This window comes from Drosophila innubila, chromosome X, assembly GCF_004354385.1.
Source record: "Drosophila innubila isolate TH190305 chromosome X, UK_Dinn_1.0, whole genome shotgun sequence".
NCBI classification, from domain to species: Eukaryota; Metazoa; Arthropoda; class Insecta; order Diptera; family Drosophilidae; genus Drosophila; species Drosophila innubila.
In genome coordinates this window covers 2,035,201-2,061,545 of record NC_047626.1, presented here as the reverse complement: position 1 = coordinate 2,061,545, position 26,345 = coordinate 2,035,201, and the positions used below count along the sequence as shown (strand labels likewise).

The following is a 26,345-nucleotide window of genomic DNA, read 5'->3' as shown; positions in this document are numbered from 1 at the left end:
CAAAAGCTGCAAGCGTGCAAACGCTTCAATGATAATATCTAAACACAAAAGCCTTTCAAAGAATTGAGCAAATACTTACAATGAAATAATACTTGCATTATAAAATATATATTTATTTAAATTTTAGATGCAAACACTTTCTATGCAGATTGGAATAACCAGTCATAAAATATCTCGCAGATAGATTTTGATTACCTTTTAATATTAAAGCAAAAGCTTTTATATACATATTTAGTTGTATCAATTATATTTCCATTACCATTAAAATATTTTAGAAATATTACTCAATTTTACATGTTACCAACAAATTGCAAAATATTTATTAATTTGGAAAATTTTTTTTTTTATTCAGGAAATAACACTCACAATTAATTTTTGTTCAGTTGAATAAAAAATAGCTACATTTTTTGATATTTTGTTTGAAATTTTATAAAAAAAAGTGATGTCAAGGGGTAAATATGGAAAATTGGATGATAGATGGGTCGAAAAAATATCAAATTTTTTAGATGAAAAAAATTTTAATGCAGAATCAATTTAGAAGCCAAAACATGATCAAAATGGCATTCCGCTTGAAAATCGGTTCAATTTTGACAAAGTTATGCACATTTGAAGTTGGTCAGATTTTGGATCCATCAACTTTATAAGTCAAAATTTTTGTACATTTTGACATGATTTTTTACAAAAAAATGAAAGGTCTCAGAATTAAATTTGAAGTGTTGTTTTCTACTAATTATGATGTAAGGAGTTGATTAAAAGTGAAAACTTGAGATTTAAAATTTTTAAATTTAAAAATTTCAAAGGGGGGACCCTTAGCATCGAATCCAAGATCAAGAGGGGAATAATATTTTTTACAAAATAAATTAAATTTAAATGCAGAATGAATTAAGAGGCCAAATCATAAACAAAATGATATTCCGTTTAAAAATCGGTTCTTTTTTGATAAAGTTATGGTTAATTGAAGTTGGTCCGACTTTGGATTCATCAACTTTACAAGTCAAAATTTTTGTAAAATTTTACATGATTTTTTACAAAAAAATGAAGTGTCTCAAAATCAGTTTTAAAGTGTTGTTTTATACTAATTATGATATAAGGAGTTGATTAAACGTAAAAACTTGAGATTTAAAAATTTTAAATTTCAAAATTTCAAAGGGGGGACCCTTAGAATCGAACCCAAGATCTAGAGGAAAATAATTTTTTTTCACTAAATTAATTTAATTTGAATGCAGAATGAACTTAGAGGCCAAATCATGATCAAAATGACATTTCGTTTGTAAATCGGTTAAGCTTTGACGAAGTTATGGAAGTTTAATAAGAGATAGAGTTTTTGCAATAGAAGTATCAAGAAAATAGAAGTTTCAACGTATTCAAAAATTAAATCTCACTGCCTCAGATTTTATTGCTTTAGAATAGAATAGTGAGAATAGTGTCAGTGTAAACCTGAACAGATTTAAAGTCGAGCAGATAATACATTATATATATCGAAATGAGCTTGACACCGAAGATTTCCCTTTTGCTGCTCACTTGTGTGTTGTTCATGGTTTTCTTTGGCGTGTGGGGTAAGAAGCGTAAGAAAGGTCCTCAGTTATCAACGATAGTTTCCAAATATTAAATAATATTCCTACTTAATCACAGCACTTTTTGGAGGCGAGTCAAAAGTGGAACAGAATCAGAAGCTGAAAGAATTTACACGCCAGAAGCGCGGACTTCAAGGTAGATTAAAAAGTTTCAGGATATTAAAGTATTTTAAATTTCCCATATCTTTCCAGACTTTAGATCGCATATTAGACGCGTAAGCATGCGGAATAGTGAGAATGAGATTGAGAATGGGGAATGGAACAATCAAGAGAATTCAGAGCACATCGACATTCATGTCACCAACTTGGAGGACGAGGAAAAAGAGGATCACAAGAAGGATCAAAAGGTCAAACAGGCCCTGATGAAAATGATGAACAAGAAACTCAAAGAAACTAAAGTCGGTTAGTAACTTATTTATTACAGCAAAATGATGAGAATTGTAAATTATTTAACTTTTTTTATAGCTTCCAAACAACGACGACACTTTGATAATGCTCCCGGTTTGGATTTTCGACGCGAATTCGCCAGCGATGAGCCCAATCCTTATATTGAAAATCTTCGCAATCGTTGTGAGCAAGCTTAAGTTCCACAATCCACAAAAAGTATCTACCCTAACTGCCTGAAACCCCTATACAGTTCAGGAATGAGTTTAGTCACAATTCTTAGATCTTTTCTTTTTCTTTTTCAAAGAAATAAGTTAAATTTTCATAAAAATAATAATAAATAAATTTAAAAAAAAAATATATATATAACAAGTGGGCAGCTACAGTCGGGCACGCTCGACAGTAGGATACCCTGTGCCCAGGTACTCTGTACTAAAAGTTGATTTTCGATTTTCGATTTTCGTTTTTATATAGGAAACCGATCTGAGCCAAATTTGGCCAGGATGAATAACAGACGGATAGGCGGACACACAGACTGACAGACGGACAGACAGCCGGACAGACAGACGGACAGACAGACAGACAGCCGGACAGACAGACAGACGGACAGACAGCCGGACAGACAGACGGACAGACAGACGGACAGACAGACCAAAAATTAATTGAGTTATTTCATTATTATTTCCAAGCATGTATTTTTATTTAATATTAAATACCAAATATTGTTTTTAAAAATACATGTTGAAATAATTTCTTTATTTAAAAATATTTTACGAAAAATATTATAAAAATATAACTTACCTAAACAATGTCAGCAGAAAACAAAAAAAATTGTCTTAACTGTCAAATTAAAAGTTAAACGAAATTGGATTATTGTAAACTTGAGCATAAATTCCAACTATTATATTTCTGCTTTTGGCTCTGTAATTGTTTCTTGAGAATGTCAATTGCGTTTTCCTATCTTCAGTCAAGCCAAGATCATTAATTTTGGTTGAGGAAAATTGAAAACTGTGCTGCGTGTCGTGTCAAAGCTGAAAACTCATTTCGTTTGCTTCAGATGCTTAATTATTGTGTCATTGAAATGTCAGCAAATATTCAGTGCTGGACAGTGGGACACTAACGATACCCTGTAAATACAGAAACAACTAATAAGGGTATGACTGGCAGGCTAATGAGTAGTGTAAAGTCGCAGATTTAAAGAGAAGCTTTAATAGTAAGTGTACGCCTGCATTCTGATAAAAAAATAGACTTAACATTAATTTTTGCTCAAGGAATTAAAATTTCTTAAAAATATAGTAAACATATTATTTGTTAGCCAACTCTTTTTTTTCTAATAGTTTTGTATTTTCATTGAATTACTTATTTATTTATTTATCTATTCGTTGTCAAGCTTTAAACAAAAGAGCTAAAATTTGTAAAAACACATTTATTAAATGACGTAAATATTTAAAATAACAATTTTATATTTAAATGTAATTGTGCATGTTTTAGGAGTAAGAAAATTAAAGTTTTTAAAATTAAAGATTTTAGTGTGGTAGTGGGTATTTTTAATTAAATTTTAATTTAAATAATTAAATAGCAATTTAATTTATAATATTTATAATTTATAGTTGAAAGTTTGTATTTTAATGTTAATATGTTGGGTGTATGAAAATTAATGAAAATAAATATCTTTATAATTATAGATTTTAGTGTATTAAAGAGCCAACCACAGGGTATCATTTGTTTGAGTGTTTTTAAGGATTCACTGAGCTTTAATACGCTTCGTAGTATTGATCAGCATTTTGGGGCAACTCGGGGAAGGCTCAGAAAGAGAGCTCGGCAATTTGTGGCAATTACCAGCGATTAAAGAGTTGAAAAACTTTGCTGGAGTCGAATGAAGAGAGAGAGAGAGAGAGAGAGAGAGGCAGGGAGAGGGAAAGAGAGGGAGGTAGTTGGGGCAGCTGTTGGCGCGATAAATGTAATCAAATTTAATTTCGACAAATTGCTTTTGAATTACGCGACCTTCGACGTTGGCGCCGCGTCGTCGCTCCAAAAGAGTTGCAAAATTGTTAAAATAATAATAACTTGTGTGTGTGTGTGTGTGTGTGTGTGTGTGTGTGTGAGTTCCATAGTACAATTGCCACAACAACAACAACAGCAATTTGCGCTTGAAACGATGAAAACAAAGAAGAAGAAGAACACAGACACTGTACACGTTGGCGTATACGTAATCATAAAAATTATGATTCATTTACACACACAGGCAATTGAAAGCGGAGAAGGGGAGATGGGGAGATGGGAAGAGTGAGCTGATTGGCCATTTGGCTTAAATACAAAAATTAATTTGATTGAACCTCAACGCAGAGTTGAAACTTTTCTGTTTTCTGTTTTGAGTTTTCCAGCTGCCATTTTACCAAAAAACTTTAAGCAAATAATAATTTTTGGGCAATATTTGGGGGAAATTTTCTGATTATTTAGCAAATGAAAATTCAATTGAACAATATCAAAACAAAAAAAAAAAAAACAAATCACTTTAAAGTTATTTTGGAATTTATTTCAATAAAATTCAAATATGATGTACGAATTTTTCTTTTTGTTTTCTAAGTGAAAAAGTTATGATAATAAAAAAAATGTGTAGAAAAACTTGTTGTGTATTTTAGAAATAGTTTGATATGGGATTTTGGTTTAAATATATGACTGGGTTGACTTATAACACCCGTTACTTAAAAAATAAGTAAAATGGTATATTGTGCTCGTTGGAATATATGTACCAGGGAGAAGGAAGCATCTCCGATCCATATTGTATATATATTCTTGATCAGAGTCAACAGCCGAGTCGATATAGCCATGTCCGTCTGTCTGTCTGTCTGTCTGTCTGTCTGTCTGTCTGTCTGTCTGTCTGTCTGTCTGTCTGTCTGTCTGTCTGTCTGTCTGTCTGTCTGTCTGTCTGTCTGTCTGTCTGTCTGTCTGTCTGTCTGTCTGTCTGTCTGTCTGTCTGTCTGTCTGTCTGTCTGTCTGTCTGTCTGTCTGTCTGTCTGTCTGTCTGTCTGTCTGTCTGTCTGTCTGTCTGTCTGTCTGTCTGTCTGTCTGTCTGTCTGTCTGTCTGTCTGTCTGTCTGTCTGTCTGTCTGTCTGTCTGTCTGTCTGTCTGTCTGTCTGTCTGTCTGTCTGTCTGTCTGTCTGTCTGTTTGTCTGTCTGTGTGTCTGTCTGTCTGTCCGTCTGTCCGTCTGTGTGAACAAAAGGATCTCAGATACCATAAGAGGTAGAGCAACCAAATTTGGCACACAGATTTCTATAAAGGAAAAGTTTGTCTTAAATTTATGATCCACCACATCCGCAGTTTTTAAGATAATACAGTTTTAATGGTAAATAACGTTATCTATTAATATTATCTATAATCGCACTTAACCGCAGCAAGATCGGACAGGTAGAACGGAAGTAATAGCTAACCAAAGTTAATTATAAATTTATTATTTCAATACAATCACCGAAAAGTATGCAGTAGTTTTTATTAGGTAGTAATTTCTTTTAAATACTTTTATATATATCGACAATAGCCTTTCCCACTTGTTTTTGTTTGGAATTGGAATTGAAATATCTGGCAATAATTAATAGAGCATGAGAAAGCTGCTCTCTCTCTCTCTCTCTCTTCGTATTTTTAATCAGCCTTTCTAAGCGATTCTCATCATGTTTAGGCTAAATTTGGCTTACAATTTTCTGTTGTCTAAAAATGCCAAAAAAAAAAAATGAAACGAATCGAGTATTTCAAAGAAACGTAAAAAAATGTGCAGCTAATTTGCTTGAACAAACCACATGATGTGCTCCCTCTCTCTCACTCTGTCTTTCTTTCTCTCTTTTCGGTCTCTTTCAATCTGTTGTATTTATTTTTTAGGTAATTTACATGCAAACAATTGCTTGATCCTTTTGGGTACAGTTGACATCATCAACTGACAATTTGATGGCATTTCATTCCCTCTCTCTCTCTCTCTCTCTCTGTCTGTCTATCTCTTTCTTGCTCCCTTTCTATCTCTCTTTCTCTCGCTGACTGCGCATTTACATTTGCCCAACTGGACCAAAAAGGAGCAAAAAAGTCAAACTAATCTAACAACTGCTAACAACAAGAGCTACCCCTCCTCCCCCCTCACCACCTGCAGCACTCTCGCCCACCCCTCACCCCCTGACAACCACCCCGTTTCCCATAGGGACGCCCACAGCGCGACCAGCGGCAAAAGACAGCGCTTAGAGGGACAGAAAGAGAGAGAGAGAGAGGGAGTGAGAGAGAGGGGGAGTGTCAAAAGGGGGTAGCATCCCCCCTTTGCCTCCCTTGACTAACAGCTTTGTGCAAGTTGCCTAACAAAGCATTTTGCAGTTGGCAAATATATATAAATATAGAGATATATCTGTCTATATATATCTCTTCCTCACTCCCACTCTCTCTCCCTCTCTCTCTCTTTCTCTCTCGCAATGTGTGTCTACAAATACGTTGACAATTTGCGTTTGTCAGTTGTTGTTTTAATTAGAAAACTTTTTTACCAAACAACAGCTAAAACAACAACAACAACAACAAAAACAACGACAACAACAAATGAGTAAAAACTCAAAAACGATTTTAAACACCACAAACTTCCGGCACACCCCTCGCTGTTGCCCCCACCCACACCCCCTTGCCAGGCAGTTGTTGTATTTGTATTATTTGCATTTTCTATTTGATTTTGTTGTTATATGTTAGTTTTTCTGTTATAATTGTTGTTGTTGCTGTTGCTGTTTGGTTTTCTGTTGAAACAGTCAAATGAATAATGAATTTCTGCACATTTCAGTACATTTAGAATACCCTGTAAATAAAGCAAAATTAGAGCAAAAGTGACAAATAAGTAATACAAATAGAAGATAAAAATTTTTAATAAAAATTATAAAAATAATAATTAATATAAATTTAAGTAATAATAATAAATATATGTGTTTAATTAGTAATAATAAATATAAATGTAAATACAGCTTAAAACTCACTATATCTAAAATATTACTTAAATTTTAATAAGTCATGTAAAACAAGTAAAAAACAGCTCAAAAAATAAATATAAAAATCTGCATATATACATATATAGATATATAAATATATTGCACTTAAAAAAATCAGTATCGATTTTTTTACTTAACTAATTTTGATGAGTATATTGTTACCAATCTTTTATTATATGATAGTTTTATAATTTTTAACTTTTAAAAACAATTTATATTAAAAGTTTTGCATTTCTTAATATTTATTTTATTCGTACATATTTTTTACTTAATTAATTAAAATGTTCAAATAATTAATAAAATATAAATTTCTTGACTCGACATTTAATACATAAATAATGCAAGTATTTTGAGTACAGGGTATTTATTGACTATTTAACGCAGTGCCAACATGTAATACTAACTTAAAAAATTACAGGGTATTTTCTAGACGAGCATACTCAGCTTTATTTAATCAAATCTCTGTTGCCTAGGATACAGTTTTGTTGGGTTTAGCTTTGGTTTCTTGTATTATCTGCATATATCATGACTCAGCCGAGAGTGAAATGGATATAGTAACACTGACAGAGAGGGGAAGAGTGTTACACACACACACACACACACACACACACACACATACTTACATGGTTAAGAACTGTTCTTTCGCTTTGCCAAAGATGTTGATAAAGGATAAAGATATGCAGTAAACAGTGCATAAATCCAAATACTCTCACAAAAAAATAAATAAAATAAAATAAAACGAAAGAGAAAAAGAAAAAGAAGAAGAAGAAGAGAGAAAAAACGAAGAACTGAAAGAGGAGCATAAAAATAAGGAGATAGCAAAACGATTTTTATGTTTATTTTGCAAAATTAAATCCAACGTTTTAGTTTTATGGGGTGAAATTTGCTTTGTTTGCAGAATAAGACATACTCGTATACCCTGCCACTCTACAGCATAAGGGTATACACGTTCCATACCCCAGTCGTATACAACTCAGGCCATATAAATATAGAAGAAACGGGAGTGTGCTAAAGAGCAAGAAAAGCGGAAAATTCAAACAAATAAATTAAATTTATAGCGCACCAAATTTCAGATACTCTATCGGAAGTGTTTTGAAATTAATGCATACTTTTGGCACAGACTGTTCTTCTATATTATTTAAGAAAATTAGAAATTTAATTAGAAGCAATCGAAATGGATTTTAAAATTAGCTCATAATAAATCAAGTCTTCAAAGCTGTAACTTAACTAATTTTAAGTTTTCAATTTAAAATTTTAAATCTTTATTGATATTAATTATAAACTTAGCATCTTTAAATAGTTTTTAATTTTTCATTTTATTTGTTTTTCAATTAAAAGCCTTACATATTTAAATATTTTTAAATCTTAGCTTTTATTTAAGCATTGAATGGGTTAATTTCCATTTTTTATTTATTTTTTTAAAATAATTAAAAAAAAAACAATTTATATTAAAGATATTTTATACAAGATTTTTAAAACAGTTAAAAAATTTCGGCACTCAATATATATTTTTTTGGGTTTACATAAAATAATGTAATCTAGTTAATTACTTATCTTAATCTTAATTTTGTAGCTTTTTAGTTATACCTTTAAAATTGTGTATAGTATAAAATTGATTGTTAATTTTATTTTATTTGCTTATAATTATATTTTAAAACTTAAGAAAATTTATGTGTATTAACTGATTTTTAAAATTGTGTATAATAATATTTTAATTGTACATTTTTATTATAAACTTGTTTCTTTAATTTCATTTAACTAATGTGTGTCATCTTAATTTTGTGTACGCTTAATGCATAAATAAATCAATTAAACTTATTTAAATCATCTAGCTATATTTTTTATAGCTAGCACATGAATATTCAGCTGGTTTTCATGCGGTTTTTCAGTACGTTGCACAGTTGATAAGTAAGTTATGCGAATATGGCAGAAAGCAAAGCATACAGCAAACAAATAAAAACGCAACACCCATTGACAGTGCCATGTGTGTGTGTGTGTGTGTGTGTGTGTGTGTGTGTGTGTAGATGGCATTGCGGTTTGTTGTCAATCTCGTTAGAAACGAATCCTTTCGTAATCCTTGTGCTTCAACTGCAGCTTTGCGTTATTTTCGTTACTTTGCCCTTAAGCATCCGACCAACAGCTGAAAGCCTCCCCGTTTCCCCTCCTTCCCCCCTTCACACACACTCACACACACACACTGACAGTTCATGCGTTCTCTGCTTAATCCGGCGGCACTATCAAGATAGAATGTAGCTGGAATGAAGCTCCGAGTTGAAGCTGTAACTCTGCTTCCGAGTGGGGCAATCAGCAGTTCCCCTACCCTTACCATAACCCCCATCCCCTCCCCACCCCCCTTTACCACTGCCATCTTCAGTTTGTCACGCTTTCTTTTTTTTCTTATTTTCATTTTTTTTTGACTTGTCTCCTTTTCAATTTCAGGCCATGGGCTCTGCGTAAATCCCACATAAGAAATTGTTTTCAACTTATCTGCAACCATTTCATTTCATGGCATTCCATTTCATTCCATTCCAGTCCGTTTTATTTCATTTTATGCAACTAATTACCGCAGTCAACTCTCTCTAATTACAATTCACAATTTCATGAAAATCACTAAACTTATTTGACCGAAATTTTCCAAAGAAATTTGTATTTAACTTTTACTCTTTTTTTTAATTATTAATTTTTGTAAAATATGTGGCATACTTTTTACAGCAATTAGCCAAAGCTGTGGCAGCTCAAATAGCATGCTAATTAAATCTACAGTTGAAATTCCCTAAAAAGTATTTATTAAGAAAACTTTTCAAGTTTTACATATTTTACTCTATGTTTTTAGTTACCATTTTTTAGAAGGCGTTTGAACATAAAATAAATAAATTTGTATCAAGTATACTTGATACAATACTAGATACGTATCTTTAATTTTACATTTTACACCCAAGGGTGTTTATTTTAGTATGAACTTAAATTAATAAATTTTTAAAACTTTTTCTAAAAACTTAGGGAATATTATTTCTTCACTAATATAAAAACACTCTTTCTAAAATCTAAGATATTCGTCTGAAACACTTGAATATTTTTTTTTACATAAGATAATACAATTTTTTAAGAATTTTTGGTATTTGGTTTTTTATGATTTTATTACAATTTTTAAGAAGACATCTCTAACAAAAAATGAGTATACACGAGGTAATGTCTCGTGGAAAAAGCACGTTCATAGCCCAAAATTTTAATAACGAATTTTGTGACAAAGGATATGCAATTTTATGTGTGAGCTATGTCATAATATAACTATTTGACTATAAATCTAGACTTCATTTAGTTAAAGTATTAAAATTAAATATATAAACTATCCGAAATATATATTTTTATTAATTTTTTTTTTCCAATTAAACAAATTGCTTCAATTCTAAAGTAAAATATTTTAAAAAACAGTTGAGTTCCCAAAAGTTTTGATATGCATTTTGTTAACTTAAAACTATATCATACGATTGGGATAAAAAATTCGATCCAATGGAAAATCGATTAGTTAGAAAATTTGATATTATTAATGTATAAATTGTTAGCTTTATAACTAACAAGTCAATAATGTTTATTTTGGTATTATGCAAATAATTATAAAGACACAATTAAATAAATATATAAATATATAAATATATATATATATATATAAATAAATAAATAAATAAATAAATAAATATTGTTAGTCTGCTTTGTCACTAGCGTGAATTGATTTAGCTGTGTGTGGCATTTAGCGAGTAAACACTGTACTGTCATGGTTCTTATCTAACTTGACTAGTTAACCACTTACTTAAAAATGTTAAATGCCACAACAACAATAACAAATCTGGCCATTTATCTTTTGGCCTGTCTCGTATGTGTGTGTGTGTAAGGGGGTGTGTGTGTGTGTGAGGGTGAGATGGTGTGTGTGTGTGTGTGCCCTAAATATGATTGATGACACCTGTCGCGTTACGTAATCGCTGCCATGTGCACATGCTTATGAACCGTCAACCGTCAACTGTCTATGTTCAAGCCCCTTTCCCCTCTCTTTGCCATCCCTTTGCCATCCCTTAACCCACCACCCAACCCTTAAACGTTAAGCATTTCACATTTTTACAGGTGTGTCGAGTGTATTAACACTTTGTTGCCTGACACGTTGCATGTGGAGCACGACATAAAGAACTTGTTTATGATGGGAATCGGGAATCGGGAAAAGGGAATGCGAATTGGCAAAAGGGAAATGGACGAAAGGAAAGGAGGAGTAGAGAATTTGTGGCTCGGATTATGGATTGACTGTGTGTGTGTGTGTGTGTGTTGAAGGGTGTGTGGTTACGTGATTTAGATAATTATCAAACATATCTTGTATGTCATTATTTAAACTCGACTCCAAACGAGAGCGTAAAATCGTTAACAAGCTGTCAGCGCCATGAGAGAGTTTTTCTATGCGATTCTCATGGGGACATTAACGGAGTTTTATTATCGAAATGACTAAGCTATCAACTTTTGTTAACAAGTTTATAAAAAAATATTTTTTATGGATTAAAAATAAAATAAATTTATTAAAGCAGCTAATAGAAAAGCATAGTTCATAATTATTTAATCGCAAATAATTTATAATTGATTTAGGTATGTGCCAGAAATCTAAACTAACCATCCAAAGTTATAGACATAAGCCTACGCTTGTTTAACTTGGTCAAAACTAGCGGAAAATCATTTAAATCATTATTCGGTCGATAGATCAATTTTGTATTTATTTTTAAAATAATCAAATAATTGATTGTCAATCTCATAAAAAAGAATATAAAAAAAAATATTAAGGCTAGTTCAGCTCATATTGCTTGCCTGGTATTATATTAATCATAGCATAGTTTTATGCTGAGACCAAAATTAAATTAATGAATCTTACTATCGACTTGCTGTTAATTCTGCTTGCCTGGTATTTTATTAATAATTGCATACTTAAACATAAATTGACATAAATTAAAAAATGTATATGATTATGCATTGAGTGCAACCAAATCAATTAGCTCGTGAGCTAAAATTGGTTGCATACTTTTGCGCTGCTATTGCAAACAACTTTATAAAATCTATTGCATACTTTTAAGCATGCCTTTAATAATGCTTAGTTTGGTGTGCTTACAAAAAAAAGCGTGTGCTTATCAAACTAATCATAGCATACTTTTTTGAGCCAGTTTTGGCATTGTGACAATCGAGGTGTCATTCGATACGTATGTAAAAGGAAATATTTAAAAAATGAAAATAATTGTACACACAAAGCTGCAACATTTTATAAAAGGCAGCTTTAAGCTCATGCCTTAAGTTTTTTGTGTGGCAGCATTAAATAAGGTTTAAGGTCAGGTTCAAAGAGACGTCAAGTGAGGGTGTAAGGGCGGAAGTGGGAGTGGAAGTGGGAGTGGGAGGGGCAGGGGTTTGAGGTTGAGGTTATGGTTGGACAGCAAACAGAACGCTAGAAAGATGGAACGCATATTTACGCATTAATCAATGAGGCAAACACAACAACAAGAGCATAAAGAAGCAAAAAAAAAAAAAAAATACAACAGTAAAGGAATACGAATCAAATGAATGGAAATGAATAGCAGATACGAGGCTGGGTTGATAAGTATTCAAAAAAGGAAAAAGGAAAAAATTACTTTTTAAATTAAATAACAGTTTTGTTGTTTAGTGTAATTTATCAATTGTTGGCTAATTAATTTTCATAAATTTTTAAAATGTGAAAAATATGAATTATTAAATTTAAAAAAAAGAAATTTACGCATTTTGCGGTGATAAATTTGCTTATATTGAGGATCAAAGCCAATATTTTTGTTTGGAAAGCATCTAGACCGTCAAATTAAATGAATTGTCTTAGTGAAGATGATTTTTATAAGTCTATATTTTATTTATTATATTATATTGTCAATTATTTATTATGTTTACTATTCTACATTTTTTTTTAAAATTATTATCATGAATAAATAATTGTAAGTGATGCATTTAATAAAAAGACTAAGTTTCTGTAGCATCAAGAAGTGTTAAATAAATAAAGAAATCGATGAGTAAATAAAGCTAAATAAAATCAAATTTTTTTCAATTACTTATCAGCCCGCCCTTGTATTCTACGGTGTAGACTGATAAGTGGTGGGGCAGAGGGTGGGGGAAGGGGGGGTTAAACAGGTAGTCAGCGTCTTCTTGGCCTTGTTGCCGTCATCGACATCGACATCGTCATCGTCATCGACTTCGGTTCATTCAAGCGGAAATCGAGTGCGGTTTTTCTGGCACTACACATAAAAAAAAAACCAGCGCAAGCGAAGAGGCAACAACAACAACAATATGAGCAACAACAACAACAACAGCAACAACAAACATTGCAGTGGCAAGTGGCATCAAAGCAATGTGCGTTGTGGTTTGTGGAGAGACGCGTGTCGCCTCAGGACATTCGCCATAATGATATGAGTCACTTACTTCCTTCCCCTCCCCATCCCCTTGCCCACCCTTATCTACCCCCAACCCCTATGAACAAGGGTGCATAATAATCGCGTCGCAGTGGCAGCTTCAACTGTGGCAACTTCGACTCGGCGTTGACGTCCATAAACCAAATCAATTCGCTCTCACGAACATTTTTGATACCCTCACTGAGAATATATTACAATTCTCCTGCACTATATGTAACTCTTTCAAAAAAGCAGAAATATTTATTTTATAAAATAAAACAAGTGGGAAAGGCTGAAGTCGAGATCCCGACTATAGCATACCCGTTACTTATTTCAATAAACCTAATAAAAACTACTGCATACTTTTAGGTGATTGTATTGAAATAATAACTATATTGATAACTTTGGTTAGCTATTACTCCCGTTCTACTTGTCCGATCTTGCTGCGGTTAAGTGAGATTATAGATAATATGAATAGATAAATCTAATTACCATAAAAACTGTATTATCTTCAAATTATTATCTTATTATCTTATAATTAATTTAAGCTGGTTCTACAAGAATTTCCCTGAAAGCTTTCACATATGAAATAAAACGAGTTATTTTTTCAGAGTTTATTATATTGCTTTAAAACAAATGTTTTTGGAGTTATTGTATTGTATTGGAGTTACAAATTAAGGAATATTTTAAATTTAATAATAAACGTTAAGGTATAGGAGTTATTTTTGATTAATTAAAAAGTGTTACAGTTTTATATATAAAATTTAAATGAATAGTTAAATTTAAACTAAACTTGATTATACTTGATGATAATCAAGTAATTTACTTCACAAAATCAGTACTAAAATATTTAATTAAATATAATATAATATATAATTAGTTTTTAACTAGATGCAAGAATCATAATATAATAGTAATAAGCTGAAAAATAAAAAAATAATAACCGCTAAAATGTATTTAATAAAAGTAACTTTTCGATTTTTAATATACTCTAAATACATTTAATAAAAAACCAACTTTATTTTGGAAAATAATTACTTAATGGTGTTTTTTTTTTTTTAAATCTACTGCGCTTTGGAAGCGTATAAAATCTTCGTGGAGCTTTGCTTAAACTTTTTCTCCTGGTGATTTCCTCTTCTTGTTGTTTCTTTTGCATTTCTATTTTTTCTGCTTATTTCAGCAAATTGAGCGCCTCGAGGGGGCTTCACTGTACTACTATGCTATTTACAATGCTACAATTCTACATGTATATTGACAGGCATATAAATAAATTATTAGCAAAATAAATGTTTAGTCGTTTAGCTGAGGGCTTTAAGCCAAAACGACGCCCTCGCTAACAGCAGCAGCGCCATCTAGCGGCGGAAGTGTGAGAGCAAAAAATGTTTATAGATTAGATGAGACACATTCGCTGATTAACATTACCAATCAACTTCAATCAGCAGCTCCTATAAGAAAATATATTTGTTGAACTTTTAGTGTCCCAATTTATATTCCTTGGATTTAAGATTTGAAAATCGAACTTAAACTTATGTGGATACTTATGTTACTAGTTCTTTTAAATTATAATATACATATACCAAATTTTATAGACTGCATGACAATTATAAGAAGATTTAAACCTTCCCCTTTTTAAACTACAGATTTTACTAAATATATTAAAAATTAATTTTTTTATTTGGTATGAATAGTTTTTGTAGATTTATAATATTTTATTTATGTGATATATGTTTATTTCTCAAAATACTTAATAAAAAAAAATCAATAAAATAGATCGGCAGTTTCTATATCTTTGCATTGATATCTTTATGTTTTTTAAAAGCGATTAATCACTATATTAATACTATTTACAGATTTGAGAGTTTTATAAAAATTATTATTTGCTTGTTTTATTTTTTTAAGCATCCTAGCACTACAAATCAAATATAAAAATTTGTGTGATAGTCACACTGAAAATTTCAATATTAATTTTTGAAGCTAAGCATGACATTAATTCTAAGATATATAATAGAGAATCAGCTGAATTATCTGATTAATTAAAATTAATATTTAGGCCTAATGCTAGTTAAGTTAATTAAGTGTAGACAGATTATATTTAGAATTGAATTTGAGCTTAAATTTTGTATAAACATGTTAAATTATTGATTATATTCAATTATGATTATTTGGTAATTTTAATTTGATATTTAAATTGTTTTAAGAGAATCAGTTATTATGGTATATTGGAGATAATGATTGAGATATACACGTGATATATTTGTAATGTTACTATTATTTCTAGAGCGTGTCAAAATTATGAATAGAGAGAGAGGGAGGGAGAGAAATGGAATGGAATGGCAAGTTAAAATCAAGCAGAATTCGCTCAACAAAACTGACGTTTACTGAAATGCGGCCATGGTCAAGGGGAGAGAGAGAGAGAGAGGGAGAGGGAGAGAGAGAGAGAGGGATGTGGACGGATTGCATATTTAACAAACAATTTTTGGCAAACTGATGCATATCACATGAAGTTGATGATGAAGCTGCCGCTTTAATTTGCATTCTCCGCATAACAATATAGAAGAGAGAGAGGGAGGAGAAAGGAGTTGGGAAGGGAGAGAGAAGTTTGCGGACTGACTGACTGACTGACTGACTGACTGAACTTGGATGCTTGACTGGATTGAATGACTGAGCGAGCCAGTTTGCTGGAAACTTTACGACAAAAGTTTTTAACCGAATTAGCATCTTGCCAGACAGTTTCCTGTCCACAAATATGTATAAATACTGTGGAGAGAGCGCAGCAGAGACAGAAGAGAGAGAAGAGAGAGTGGGAGAAATTCTGCACTGCCAATTGGATTTCCATATGTATTGTTATTGTCACTGGCTCTGGCCATTTGTTTGTTGTTTTAATTAGAAAACTTGCCGAATGTCGACTGCCGGAATTAATGAATTTCCCACTCCCTCAGCGACATGGAGAAGTAGTTAGATAAAGAGATAGAGACAGAGATAGATATAGATATAGAGAAAGGGAGACACAGAAACATTGCGCTTGTCTTGGCCATAAAAATGCCTTCGAGCAGCAAATTGGCAACGTTTCTTTTGGATTTTTTATGCCCGTTACAAGTTGAGTAGAAAGGGTATATTGTATTCGTTGTCATATGTGTGTAATATGGGAGTTAAAGGCGTGGCAGTTCCTATAAATTTATACATATATATTCAATACAGTAATCCTTATTTTATCTATATATATAAAACTCTTTGTCCTGACTCACTCACTCACTAACTGACTGATTGATCATTGCACAGCCCAAACCATAAGACGTAGGAGGCTGAAATTTACACACAACATAGCTAAGACAATTTTTTGCGAAATTCAAACTGCAAGTGGGTCAATTTCGTGGTCAAATTTCACAGTTTGAGAAAATTACTGCGATATATTCCTTTATTAACCTTTTTGTTTTATTTTTCTTTGCACACTTTTGGTATTCTTACTATTTTTTGTCATAACTCCCATAAGAAATTATTTCAATAGAGTAGCGGGTATTTTTTACTCGGGTACTTTACTTGTCGGCAATTACTTATTGGGATTTATATATGCGAATTGAATGTCGCGCGTGCCAAATATCACAATCCATTTCCGTTACCATTTAATGGACTTTTCTCCCTACATTCTCTCTCCCTCTCCATCTATACATCCTTCTCTGCTGCAATTGATGTTGATTTGCGTGTCTCAACTTGGCTGCTCTCCCATTTAATTGCAAGTTTTCAAGTGCGACAAGGACCATCTTTTATTTTGGGCCTGGACCATAATTAATGAGGCCATCATAAATCTAACAGCAAGTGAGCTTCTTGTTAAGCTCCACACTTTCGCACACTCCACCAAATGGGGCATATTGGTTACTGCACTGTGTCTGACAATCATTTAGTGTTTAATTTATGACAAATATTGCAAATTGTGATAAATATTTAATTTGTCCCTCTCTGAATACCTTGCAATTCTTATGAACTTTTCGCATTCCCTTGTCTGTCTGAGGTTAGGGTATTTCTAAGTGCTTTGCAGTCTTATAGACTTCATTAGAGCCTTTCGCTTGCCACTTCATTGTTACGGGAGTGTCAAAAGGGTCAGTTTCGGTTTTGGCCAAGTAATGAGCATTGTTGGTTCCATGCTTCTGTCAGCCCTTGGCGATTTGCTGCTGTCTATACCCTGTATAAGAGTAATATAGCTGATAGATGAGTGCTTTTCTGACTCTAGCAACTATAAACAGCCAATTATTATGAAAAATAAAATAATATGCAAATTTGTTTCTTTATTTAAAATTATTTAATATTAACAAAATGGAGCTGATAAATTTAAAAATAATAAATTTAAAAAAAAGGAAGTTGTTTTTTTTTTTTACCAATTCAAAAGCTCATCGAATTTTGATGAATTTATTCAAGTCTAGCAAGTCTTAACTGTAAAATTTTGACAGCAGTTTTTGTTGAAATTCAAACTGCTTTAATACTTATTTTGAAGGTTTTTTTTTTTTTTAAATTTTGTCGGTTCCGGTTCCTAGCAACTTTACAAGTCAAAATTTTTGTTCGATTTGACATGGTTTTTTACAGAAAAATTAAAAGTGTCAGAATCAAGTTTAAAGTGTTGTTTTATACTAATTACGATATAAGGAGTGGATTAAAAGTAAAAACTTGAGATTCAAAATTTTTAACTTTCAAAATTTCACAGGGGGGACCCTTAGCATCGAATCCAAGCCTTAGAGAAAAATAATATTTTTTTACAAAATCAATTAAATTTGAATGCATATTGAATTTAGAGGCCAATTTATGATCACCGCTTGAAAATCGGTACAGTTTTGCCAAAGTTATGAAAGTTTGAAGTTGGTCGAACCTTTGACCTAGCAACTTTACAAGTCAAAATTTTTGTCCGATTCGACATGATTTTTGACAAGAAAATGAAGTGTCCAAAATCAAATTTAAAGTGTTGTTTTATACTAATTATGATATAAGGAGTCGAATAAAAGTAAAAACTTGAGATTTAAAATTTTGAGTTTTTTTTTGGGGACCCTTACCATTAACGTGGAACCATGGCTATGATTTTCGAAAAATAATAAAATTTTCTAAATACATAAAATTTAAATGCAGTATGAATAAAGAGAATGAATCATGATCAAAATGGCATTGCGATTGAAAATCGAGTCAGTTTTCATTAAGTTATGTCAGTTGGAAGTTTGTCAACTCTTTGACCTAGCAACTTTACCAACTTCTTTTCAGCCAATCTGATAGCGAGTATCTCAAAGTCGAGCACACTTGATGACAAAGAACCTACTTACATTTTTTTTCTTTTTTTTTTTTGTCGCGGTGTCAAACACTTTCGCTTTTAATTACCGAGCAAAGAGCACATGAAATTAATGTGTGCTGTCATGTTTGCCAAGCAACAACAAAAAGAAGAAAAAGGTATAGAGAAGAGAAGCGAGAAGAAGCGAAAAGAAGTAACAAAAGAATGCTGTAGTACTTTACACACAAATGACAAATGTTGGACACTCACTAACACACACACACACTAATACACACACACACAAGTGACACTTTATTAAGTTACCCAAACCTCAACAACTGAACCCTAAAAACGCTTTTCAGCCCTGGAGACACTTTATTAAAATCAAACTTAATGCGCAAGCAAATTAATTTTCTTGACCAAGTAAACATTTAATCTTGTCTGGTTAAATTTTTTTTTTTTTTGTTTTTCAGCTGGTCGTATGCAGACAGCTGTCAGAAAGACAAAGGACAACGGAAAATAGGAGCATAAAAAAAGTAGGAAATTTCGAAAGAAAAGTGACAGCAATCTGCTTACCTTTTGTGTAGAAAGAGAGAGAGAGCGCGGGTCAGACAGAGAGAGAGAGAGAGAGAGCAGGAGAACTCTAAATATTTGTGTGATTATGGAAAGTACTTGTATTATTTTAATAAAGCAAAAATGTTGAGTGTGACATTTCACATTTTCACTGTATTTTTCCTATGTTTATACCCGTTACTTCAAAAATATGTAAAAGGGTGTATTTTATTCTTTATAGTCAGCTAACCACCTGGATCTCAGGGATTATAAGAGCTGGATCAACCAATTTTAACAAACAAACTTCTATGAGTGTATATTATATTATACTACTTATAATACTTAATATACATCAAGGTTGGATAAATATAACGATATTTATGACTGTTTTAAGTTTTTATTAAGTGTGGACTCCTTAAAGTATGCAACAATTTGAATACCATAGTTGATAAACGATACCTTTTATAATTGCCTTGTATTCCAGTTAATCGCCTCAAGTTCGAATGTATATAACGGTATTTATGATTGTCTTCAACTTTAAATAAGCGCCTAAAAGAGTGGAGTAATTTTAATACCGTAGGTTATAAACGATATAAACGATATCTGTTATACTACTTAATCGCATTAATTTCCGATAAACATAACGATATTTATAGCTGTTATATAGGTGTGTTTCAGAAATCTCTAGAGCTTTTGAAGAGAAATGTTTTTGAAAACAACCGTTCGAAATGTTGAAAATGTTGAACATACTCGTATTTCTTATGCATTTATATTCAATTTAAATATATTTTAATACAATTTAATAAATATTTAATTTTGTCAAATCTCTTGTCATTTTTTTAGTCGACTGAAAGCAACGGTTTCTTGTTTTTAGGAACACCAAAAGCCTATAATTAATGCACGCGCCTAAAAGTATGCACTATTTTTTTTAAATTTTTTTTGTTAATATTATCTGTGGAAGCTTAAAATTCATAGATACATTGATTATATTAAATTGTGTAACGAGTATCTGCTAGTCGGGGTCTTGACTTTAGCCTTTTTCACTTGTTTTTCCCATTTTTTGCGCAATTTTAACCAATGCTACTATTGGGCGTATGGAATTTTATTTTGACTTGGGTCAGTTGATGAGGGTTCGGTTTCAGTTTCAGTTACAGTTTTGGTTTAGTTCAGTTTAGCTTGGCGTCTTAAAGGCAATGGGAAATGGCGAATGGCAAATGGCGAATGGCGAATGGAAAATGGGAAAAGCAAAAGCATTTCATTAAAAACTTCCAGGCTATTAAGCAAAACTTTGTGCAGCATTTGCCAAACTGTGTGATAAGTATCTGAACAAAATGCAAAGCTGCCAAAGGACGAAGACGATGACGATGAAGGACGATGACGATTCGCAGGACTCGCAGGACTCGACTCGACTCGAGTCGACAAGGACGACGACAGCTGATGAAAATCGCGCGCGTTCAACAACAAATCACAATTTTCGCCGCAAATTGCTGTCGGGTAAAGAAGTTCAAACATTTTGGGGCCAAAGACGACAAACGGAAATGTGGCCAGAGGGTGTTTAAAAAGGGGAGGGGGGGGTACAGTGTAAGGGTGGGGGCTATAGAAATCGGGTAAGGAAACAACAATTGAATTGCAGTTGCCATCGGTGCCGTGCCTGGCGTGACAAGAGCCCTAAAAGAAGAAGCAGAAGACGTGGCAGCTCAGCAACGGAACGGAAAGAGGAAATGACTGCTTCCTACCCCTCCTTCCTCCCTCTCCTCCCCCTCCCGCACCTCCCTCTGTCAGTGTCGCGTGAAATGCGTGCGTCAAGCGGTGGCAACAACTGCACCACAAAAGCAAACCAAACCTGCGGTAAACCGAAGCTTGCATTTCCGTAGCTTACACTGCGAGAAAACAGATAACACCTCAAAAGGGAATTGGCTCTAGTCTCAATTACTTATTTTAATCTAGTTTCAAGGCAGCAAAGGTCCCAAAAATAACAATTAATGCTAACTATAGTCGGCATGTTTGTGTTATTTGTCATGTGTTCTGTGTTGAGCAAAATCTCAAAAGTGTCTGAGCAGTAACAGCTTTATATAACACTTTTATAGTAACACTTTTATCGTCAAATTTGTGTTATATGTCATGTGTTCTGTGTTGAGCAAAATCTTAAAAGTGTCTGAGCAGTAACAGCTTAATATAACACTTTTATAGTAACACTTTTATCGTCAAATTTGTGTTATTTGTCATGTGTTCTGAGTTGAGCAAAATCTCAAAAGTGTCTAAGCAGTAACAGCTTAGTATAACACTTTTTTAGAAACACTTTTATTGACACATTTGTGTTATTTTTCATGTGTTCTGTGCTGAGCAAAAACACAAAAGTGTCTGAGCAGTAACAGCTTAATATAACACTTTTATTGTTGCATTTGTGTCTGAGTGTCTGAGCAGTAACAGTATAACACTTTTATAGAAACACTTTTATCGGTGCATTTGTGATATTTGCCATGTGTTCTGTGTTGAGCAAAATATCAAAAGTGCCTGAGCAATAACAGCTTAATATAACACTTTTATAGAAACACAAAAACACAAAAGTGTCTGAGCAGTAACAGCTTAATATAACACTTTTATAGAAACACTTTATTATTTTCTTAGCCAAAAAAACTAAGCTGTCTATAAATTTTATTTCTGGAAAATTTACTGGAATTTTTTAAGCAACATTAACAACTTATTTTTATTAATTAATTATAGAAAAACAAAAATAATTTTAAACTATTTTATTTGTTTTATTTTTGTTATGTGATTTCATAACAAGAAAATGGGTTAAAAACTTTATCGAAGAACAAAAATAATTTTAAACTATTTTATTTGTTTTATTTTTTTAACAATAAAATGGGTTAAAAACTTTGCAAAAGCACAAAATATTCGGAAAGTTTAATTGTGAGATAAGCTACTAAAAATAAAACAGGCTGAGAAAATCTTTTAGAAAATCATAATAATTTAAAAAAAATTAAATTAGAAACAAGAAAGTATGTAAATGCGTGGATACCTTTAAATATTATAAATTAATTTGTTAAAGTAAATCATTTCTTAACATTACATTTTTTTTTTTTACATGTTTGTTGTGTTTGAAGGATTAAATTAACTCTTTTCGCTGTTAATTCTTCTTTCTTCAACTTCAACTTCAACTCCAACTCCAACTCCAACTTCAACTTCAACTACAATTTCAACTGTGACTTTGGCTATTTGTATTTTGTTGTATACATTTTCTGGCAATTTGCAGAAGCCACTAGAGCATCGCTTGGCTAATGTAGCACATGATTTATAATATTTCCAATGACAGCAGTTGCCCTCTACTCCCCTCTATCTCTTTGTATTCCCCCCTGTCTATCAGGCCTTTAAAAAGGGATTTTCCTATATTTTTATTACTCCTTCCATTTATTTATTTTGTGTGTGTGTGTGTGTGTGTGTTTTTTTTTTCAACTTTCACCAAAAGTTTTCCTTCTGCTGGCTTCGTTTTTCCCTCGTTTCTTTGGCAGTAAATATATGCTAAATAGGCTTTTTGACATTCTACCTGTCGGTCTCTATCTCTCTCTTTCTCCCACTCACTCCCTTTCTCTCTCTCTCTCTCTCTCTCTCTCTCTCTCTCTCTCTCTCTCTCTTTCTTTGTGTGTGGCATATCCAGTTACATTTCATTAAATTTTATTTTTACGTGCTGTCGGCATTTCAACATTTCCCCCCTCGCTTCTTCTCCATTTTCCTCTTCTATCTTCCACCCCTCTTCGTGCTTTGTGTGCGTGTCCTTAAGCGGAAACTTCGACAGGAAACACCTGATTCGTAAAATATTGAAAAAGTTCTTTTTTTCCTTCCCGTTTGTTGTTGTTGAGATCCTTTTGGCATCGCCTGTTTTCGGCAGATGGGAGACTGTCCGTCTAGCTGTCTGTCCGTCTGTCTTTCTGTCCGTCTGTTCGTCTGTCTGTCTGTCTTGGACTGCGCTACCTCCTTGAGGGCATCCTGAGGACCACAATAATCCTGTCACCCAAATGGATCCTTCAGTTGGAGAGCTTAAGGTTCCGTTTAGCGGGGCTCAATCACAGCTTTAAAGCTCAGCACATAAGCTGGCTTAAAGATATTAACTTAAGCCCTATAATAGCCTAATTTTATGGCTATTTTTTACGCTCAGCTAAAGCTCAAAAGGTTTTTGAAAACAGAAAGCCAGTAAAAAGCTATTAAGCTTATTCTTATAAAAGAAGCTTAATAGCTCAACTTACTGACGATCAATTCAAGGCACTTAACTAAAAGTTTAATATAAAAGTTTCTCAAAAAAAATATTAAAGCATAGTGAAAATATTTTTTTTCTTAAAACTCACTCGGGATTCTTAAAGATTTTACACAGATGCAGAGCTTTTAAAATAAAAATGCTATCTCTAACTTAACTAAAGAGTGACAGGCCAGGAAAGAAATAAAGAGGTTACAAAATTTATTGGAGCAACGACATTTCAAACGAATATTTCCAGAGTTGCCCACTGTGAGCTTTGAGAGCTTTTATGGACTACGAAATACAGAAAATTTTTTTTTTTTATTGTTTTGATAATCACTTTCATTGAAATAAGCAGCTTTAAAGTTTTCTTTAAAATATCACAAAAGCTTTAAAGCTTAAAAGTTCGACTCTGTCCTACTAAAAACTTTTAAGAGCTTTCGAGCACTAACAAGTACAAGTTATATTTTTAAGTATTGTTTTTATTATTACTTTATTAGCAGCTTAAAAGCTTTCTATATATTATCAAATGAGCTTTATTGCTTAAAAGCTCGACTTTGACCCAATAAAAACTCAATCGTGTAGTGCTTGACAACAATTTTTGTATAATCTTTTAAGACTTATCAGCTGGATAGCTGCCTGTGAAGTACGCTAGAGCTTTTGAGCTTAAAGCTCGGTCGACTCGTAAGCACTAGTAAGGAAGAAGAAACTACAATCCTTTTGTAACTGTTCTTACAGGGAGTAGTCTGTAATCCATCAATTTTCAGGAGCTTTAAAGCTTCAGATCGCCTGAAAGCTCTCGAAAAAGTTATCTATGGTTGATAAAAATGAAAGTATTCAAATAAAGCGCAGCTGAGCAACGACCCTGACCCAATAGCAAATTCATTCCAGATTCTCTTCCCTCCCCTTCTCCGCTTTTGCCCCTTCTACTAATACGTTTATTCACCGGGCAACCTTCGTCCTGTTTCCAGTTTATTTACATTTTGAATGCGTGTTTTTCTTTTGCATGTCAAGTTGTTGTTGTTGTTGTTGTTGTTCTTGATATTTTGAGCCGATATGAAATTATTGCAAAATAAATGCAAATTGAATTTCTCATGCATAATTTGTTTAGAAGTTTTACAACACCCCAAAAATGATGCCGAATCTCTTTCGACCTTCCCAAAACTTTGATGTATTACATAAATTTCTTTATTTTTCCTTTTTGTTTTGTTTTGTTTTTTTTTTTCTGGTTCTTAGGCAAGTTTATAGAAATGTGTTTTGAATTTTAATGTGGTCGTCAAATGATGCGTGCGATAATCGAATGGAAATTCGAGAATGAAACCATTGAGGAGACACTGAGAACTGTAGACTCACAACATCTGACTTATCACGTTATTAGATAAGTTTTTTACAGTCTGATAAAAAAAGGTGTTAAGTAAAATTTACGCTAATCTAATGAGAAAAAGGAATCCTTCAAGTGTCAATGACAATAAAAGGCAAAAGACAAATTGACGAGTTATAAGTCCGTTCTGACGAGTAAAGGGTCAGAGTCAAAAATATATAGTGATTCAAGTAATGAGTAAATAAAAATTTATTAAACGAAACGAGTAAAGAGTACGGAATAAAGGAATAAAGGAACGATTAAAGAAAGACAACTGCTGTGAAACGAGTAAGGGATAACGAGTGAAAGTGACAATGAACAAGTAACGAGTAAAGAATGATGAATGAAAAATAAAGAATGAAGACTGACGAGCGGTGAGTAAAATGGAATAGTGCAGATTGAAGAAAGACGACTGCAGAGAGAATAGTGAAAAATAACGAGATTAGAGTGTTAAATAGTGACGAATGATGAGTAAAGAGTAAATAATGTCAACTGTACTAAAACAAGTTAAGGATAACGAGTGAAAGTGACAATGAACAAGTAACGAGTAAAGACTGATGAATGAAGAATGACGACTGACGAATGAAGAGTGCAGATTGAAGAATGACGACTGCAGAAAGACGAGTGAAAAATAACGAGATAAGAGTGATAAATAGTGACGACTGATGAGTAAAGAGTAAAGAAAGGCGACTGCAGAGGAAAAAGAAATGTATACGACAGTTATTAATTAACGAGAGAAGAACGAGGAATAAGGAGTTTAAGATGGGGGGAGTGAAAGGCAACGAAGAAGAACCGAGCCTGCTACCATCTGCAATTGTAATGGATAAAAAGGAATAATTGACCATTGTGCTTGATGTTAAGTGACTTTTAGTTGTAGCTCAAATTTGCCGGACATTTGAATAGTCGCATATTCGTATCAATTTCACTTATTGCCGATGTACTGTTTGTGTGTGTGTGTGTGTGTGTGTAAGGGTGTGAGTATAAGTGAGTACTCGTATTTCAACACGTTTCTCATATTTATTTTGATTAATGTCCACTTATCCACTTGCCACGAACAATTTCAATCGTGTCCACGCGAATTCAAGTCTCGCTCAAGGGGACCGAAATGCAGCACGTTCAAACCCTCCTATACTTCTCCCCTTTGCCTGATACAGCATCCAATGCTTCATCCAAAAATAGAATGTTGTCTGTATTGGGTTCACAGTTGGTCAGGACAAGAATTGATGTGGCGCACACTTTTCAGGACCTTTGCACCTGAGAACTCACGTCTGCCAACAACTCGAGCACAACTCTTGAGGTCCAGCGACCAGTTGGACGAGTTGAAGATGCCCTTTTGCTACTCCCTCCGCCCCTCCTTTCACCATTTCCCTTTCTATGCTGTCCTGATTCTGGTTATCGTCCTTGGGCCTTCGCCTCGGCATCAGTTGCATTGGAGCTGCGTACGTGTTCGCACTTGACTCGCACGTGACTACTAAAGCGAAATTTATTGAATATTTGCCATTGGCTATTTGATTTCTTATTAACGTGGCCAGCACACACACACACACACACATACTGGCACACCCACACACTC

At 32.9% G+C, this 26,345-nt stretch overlaps 1 protein-coding gene across 1 annotated transcript; it reads left to right on the top strand.

Moving 5' to 3' along the window:
* Positions 1-1,478: 1,478 nt before the first annotated feature.
* LOC117793408 lies at positions 1,479-2,236 on the top strand. Its single transcript, XM_034633719.1, has 4 exons — positions 1,479-1,556; positions 1,633-1,710; positions 1,767-1,976; positions 2,040-2,236. Exons 1-4 carry the CDS (start codon positions 1,484-1,486, stop codon positions 2,156-2,158), a joined length of 480 nt encoding a protein of 159 aa, XP_034489610.1. The 5' UTR covers positions 1,479-1,483; the 3' UTR covers positions 2,159-2,236.
* The last annotated feature ends 24,109 nt before the right edge of the window (positions 2,237-26,345 follow it).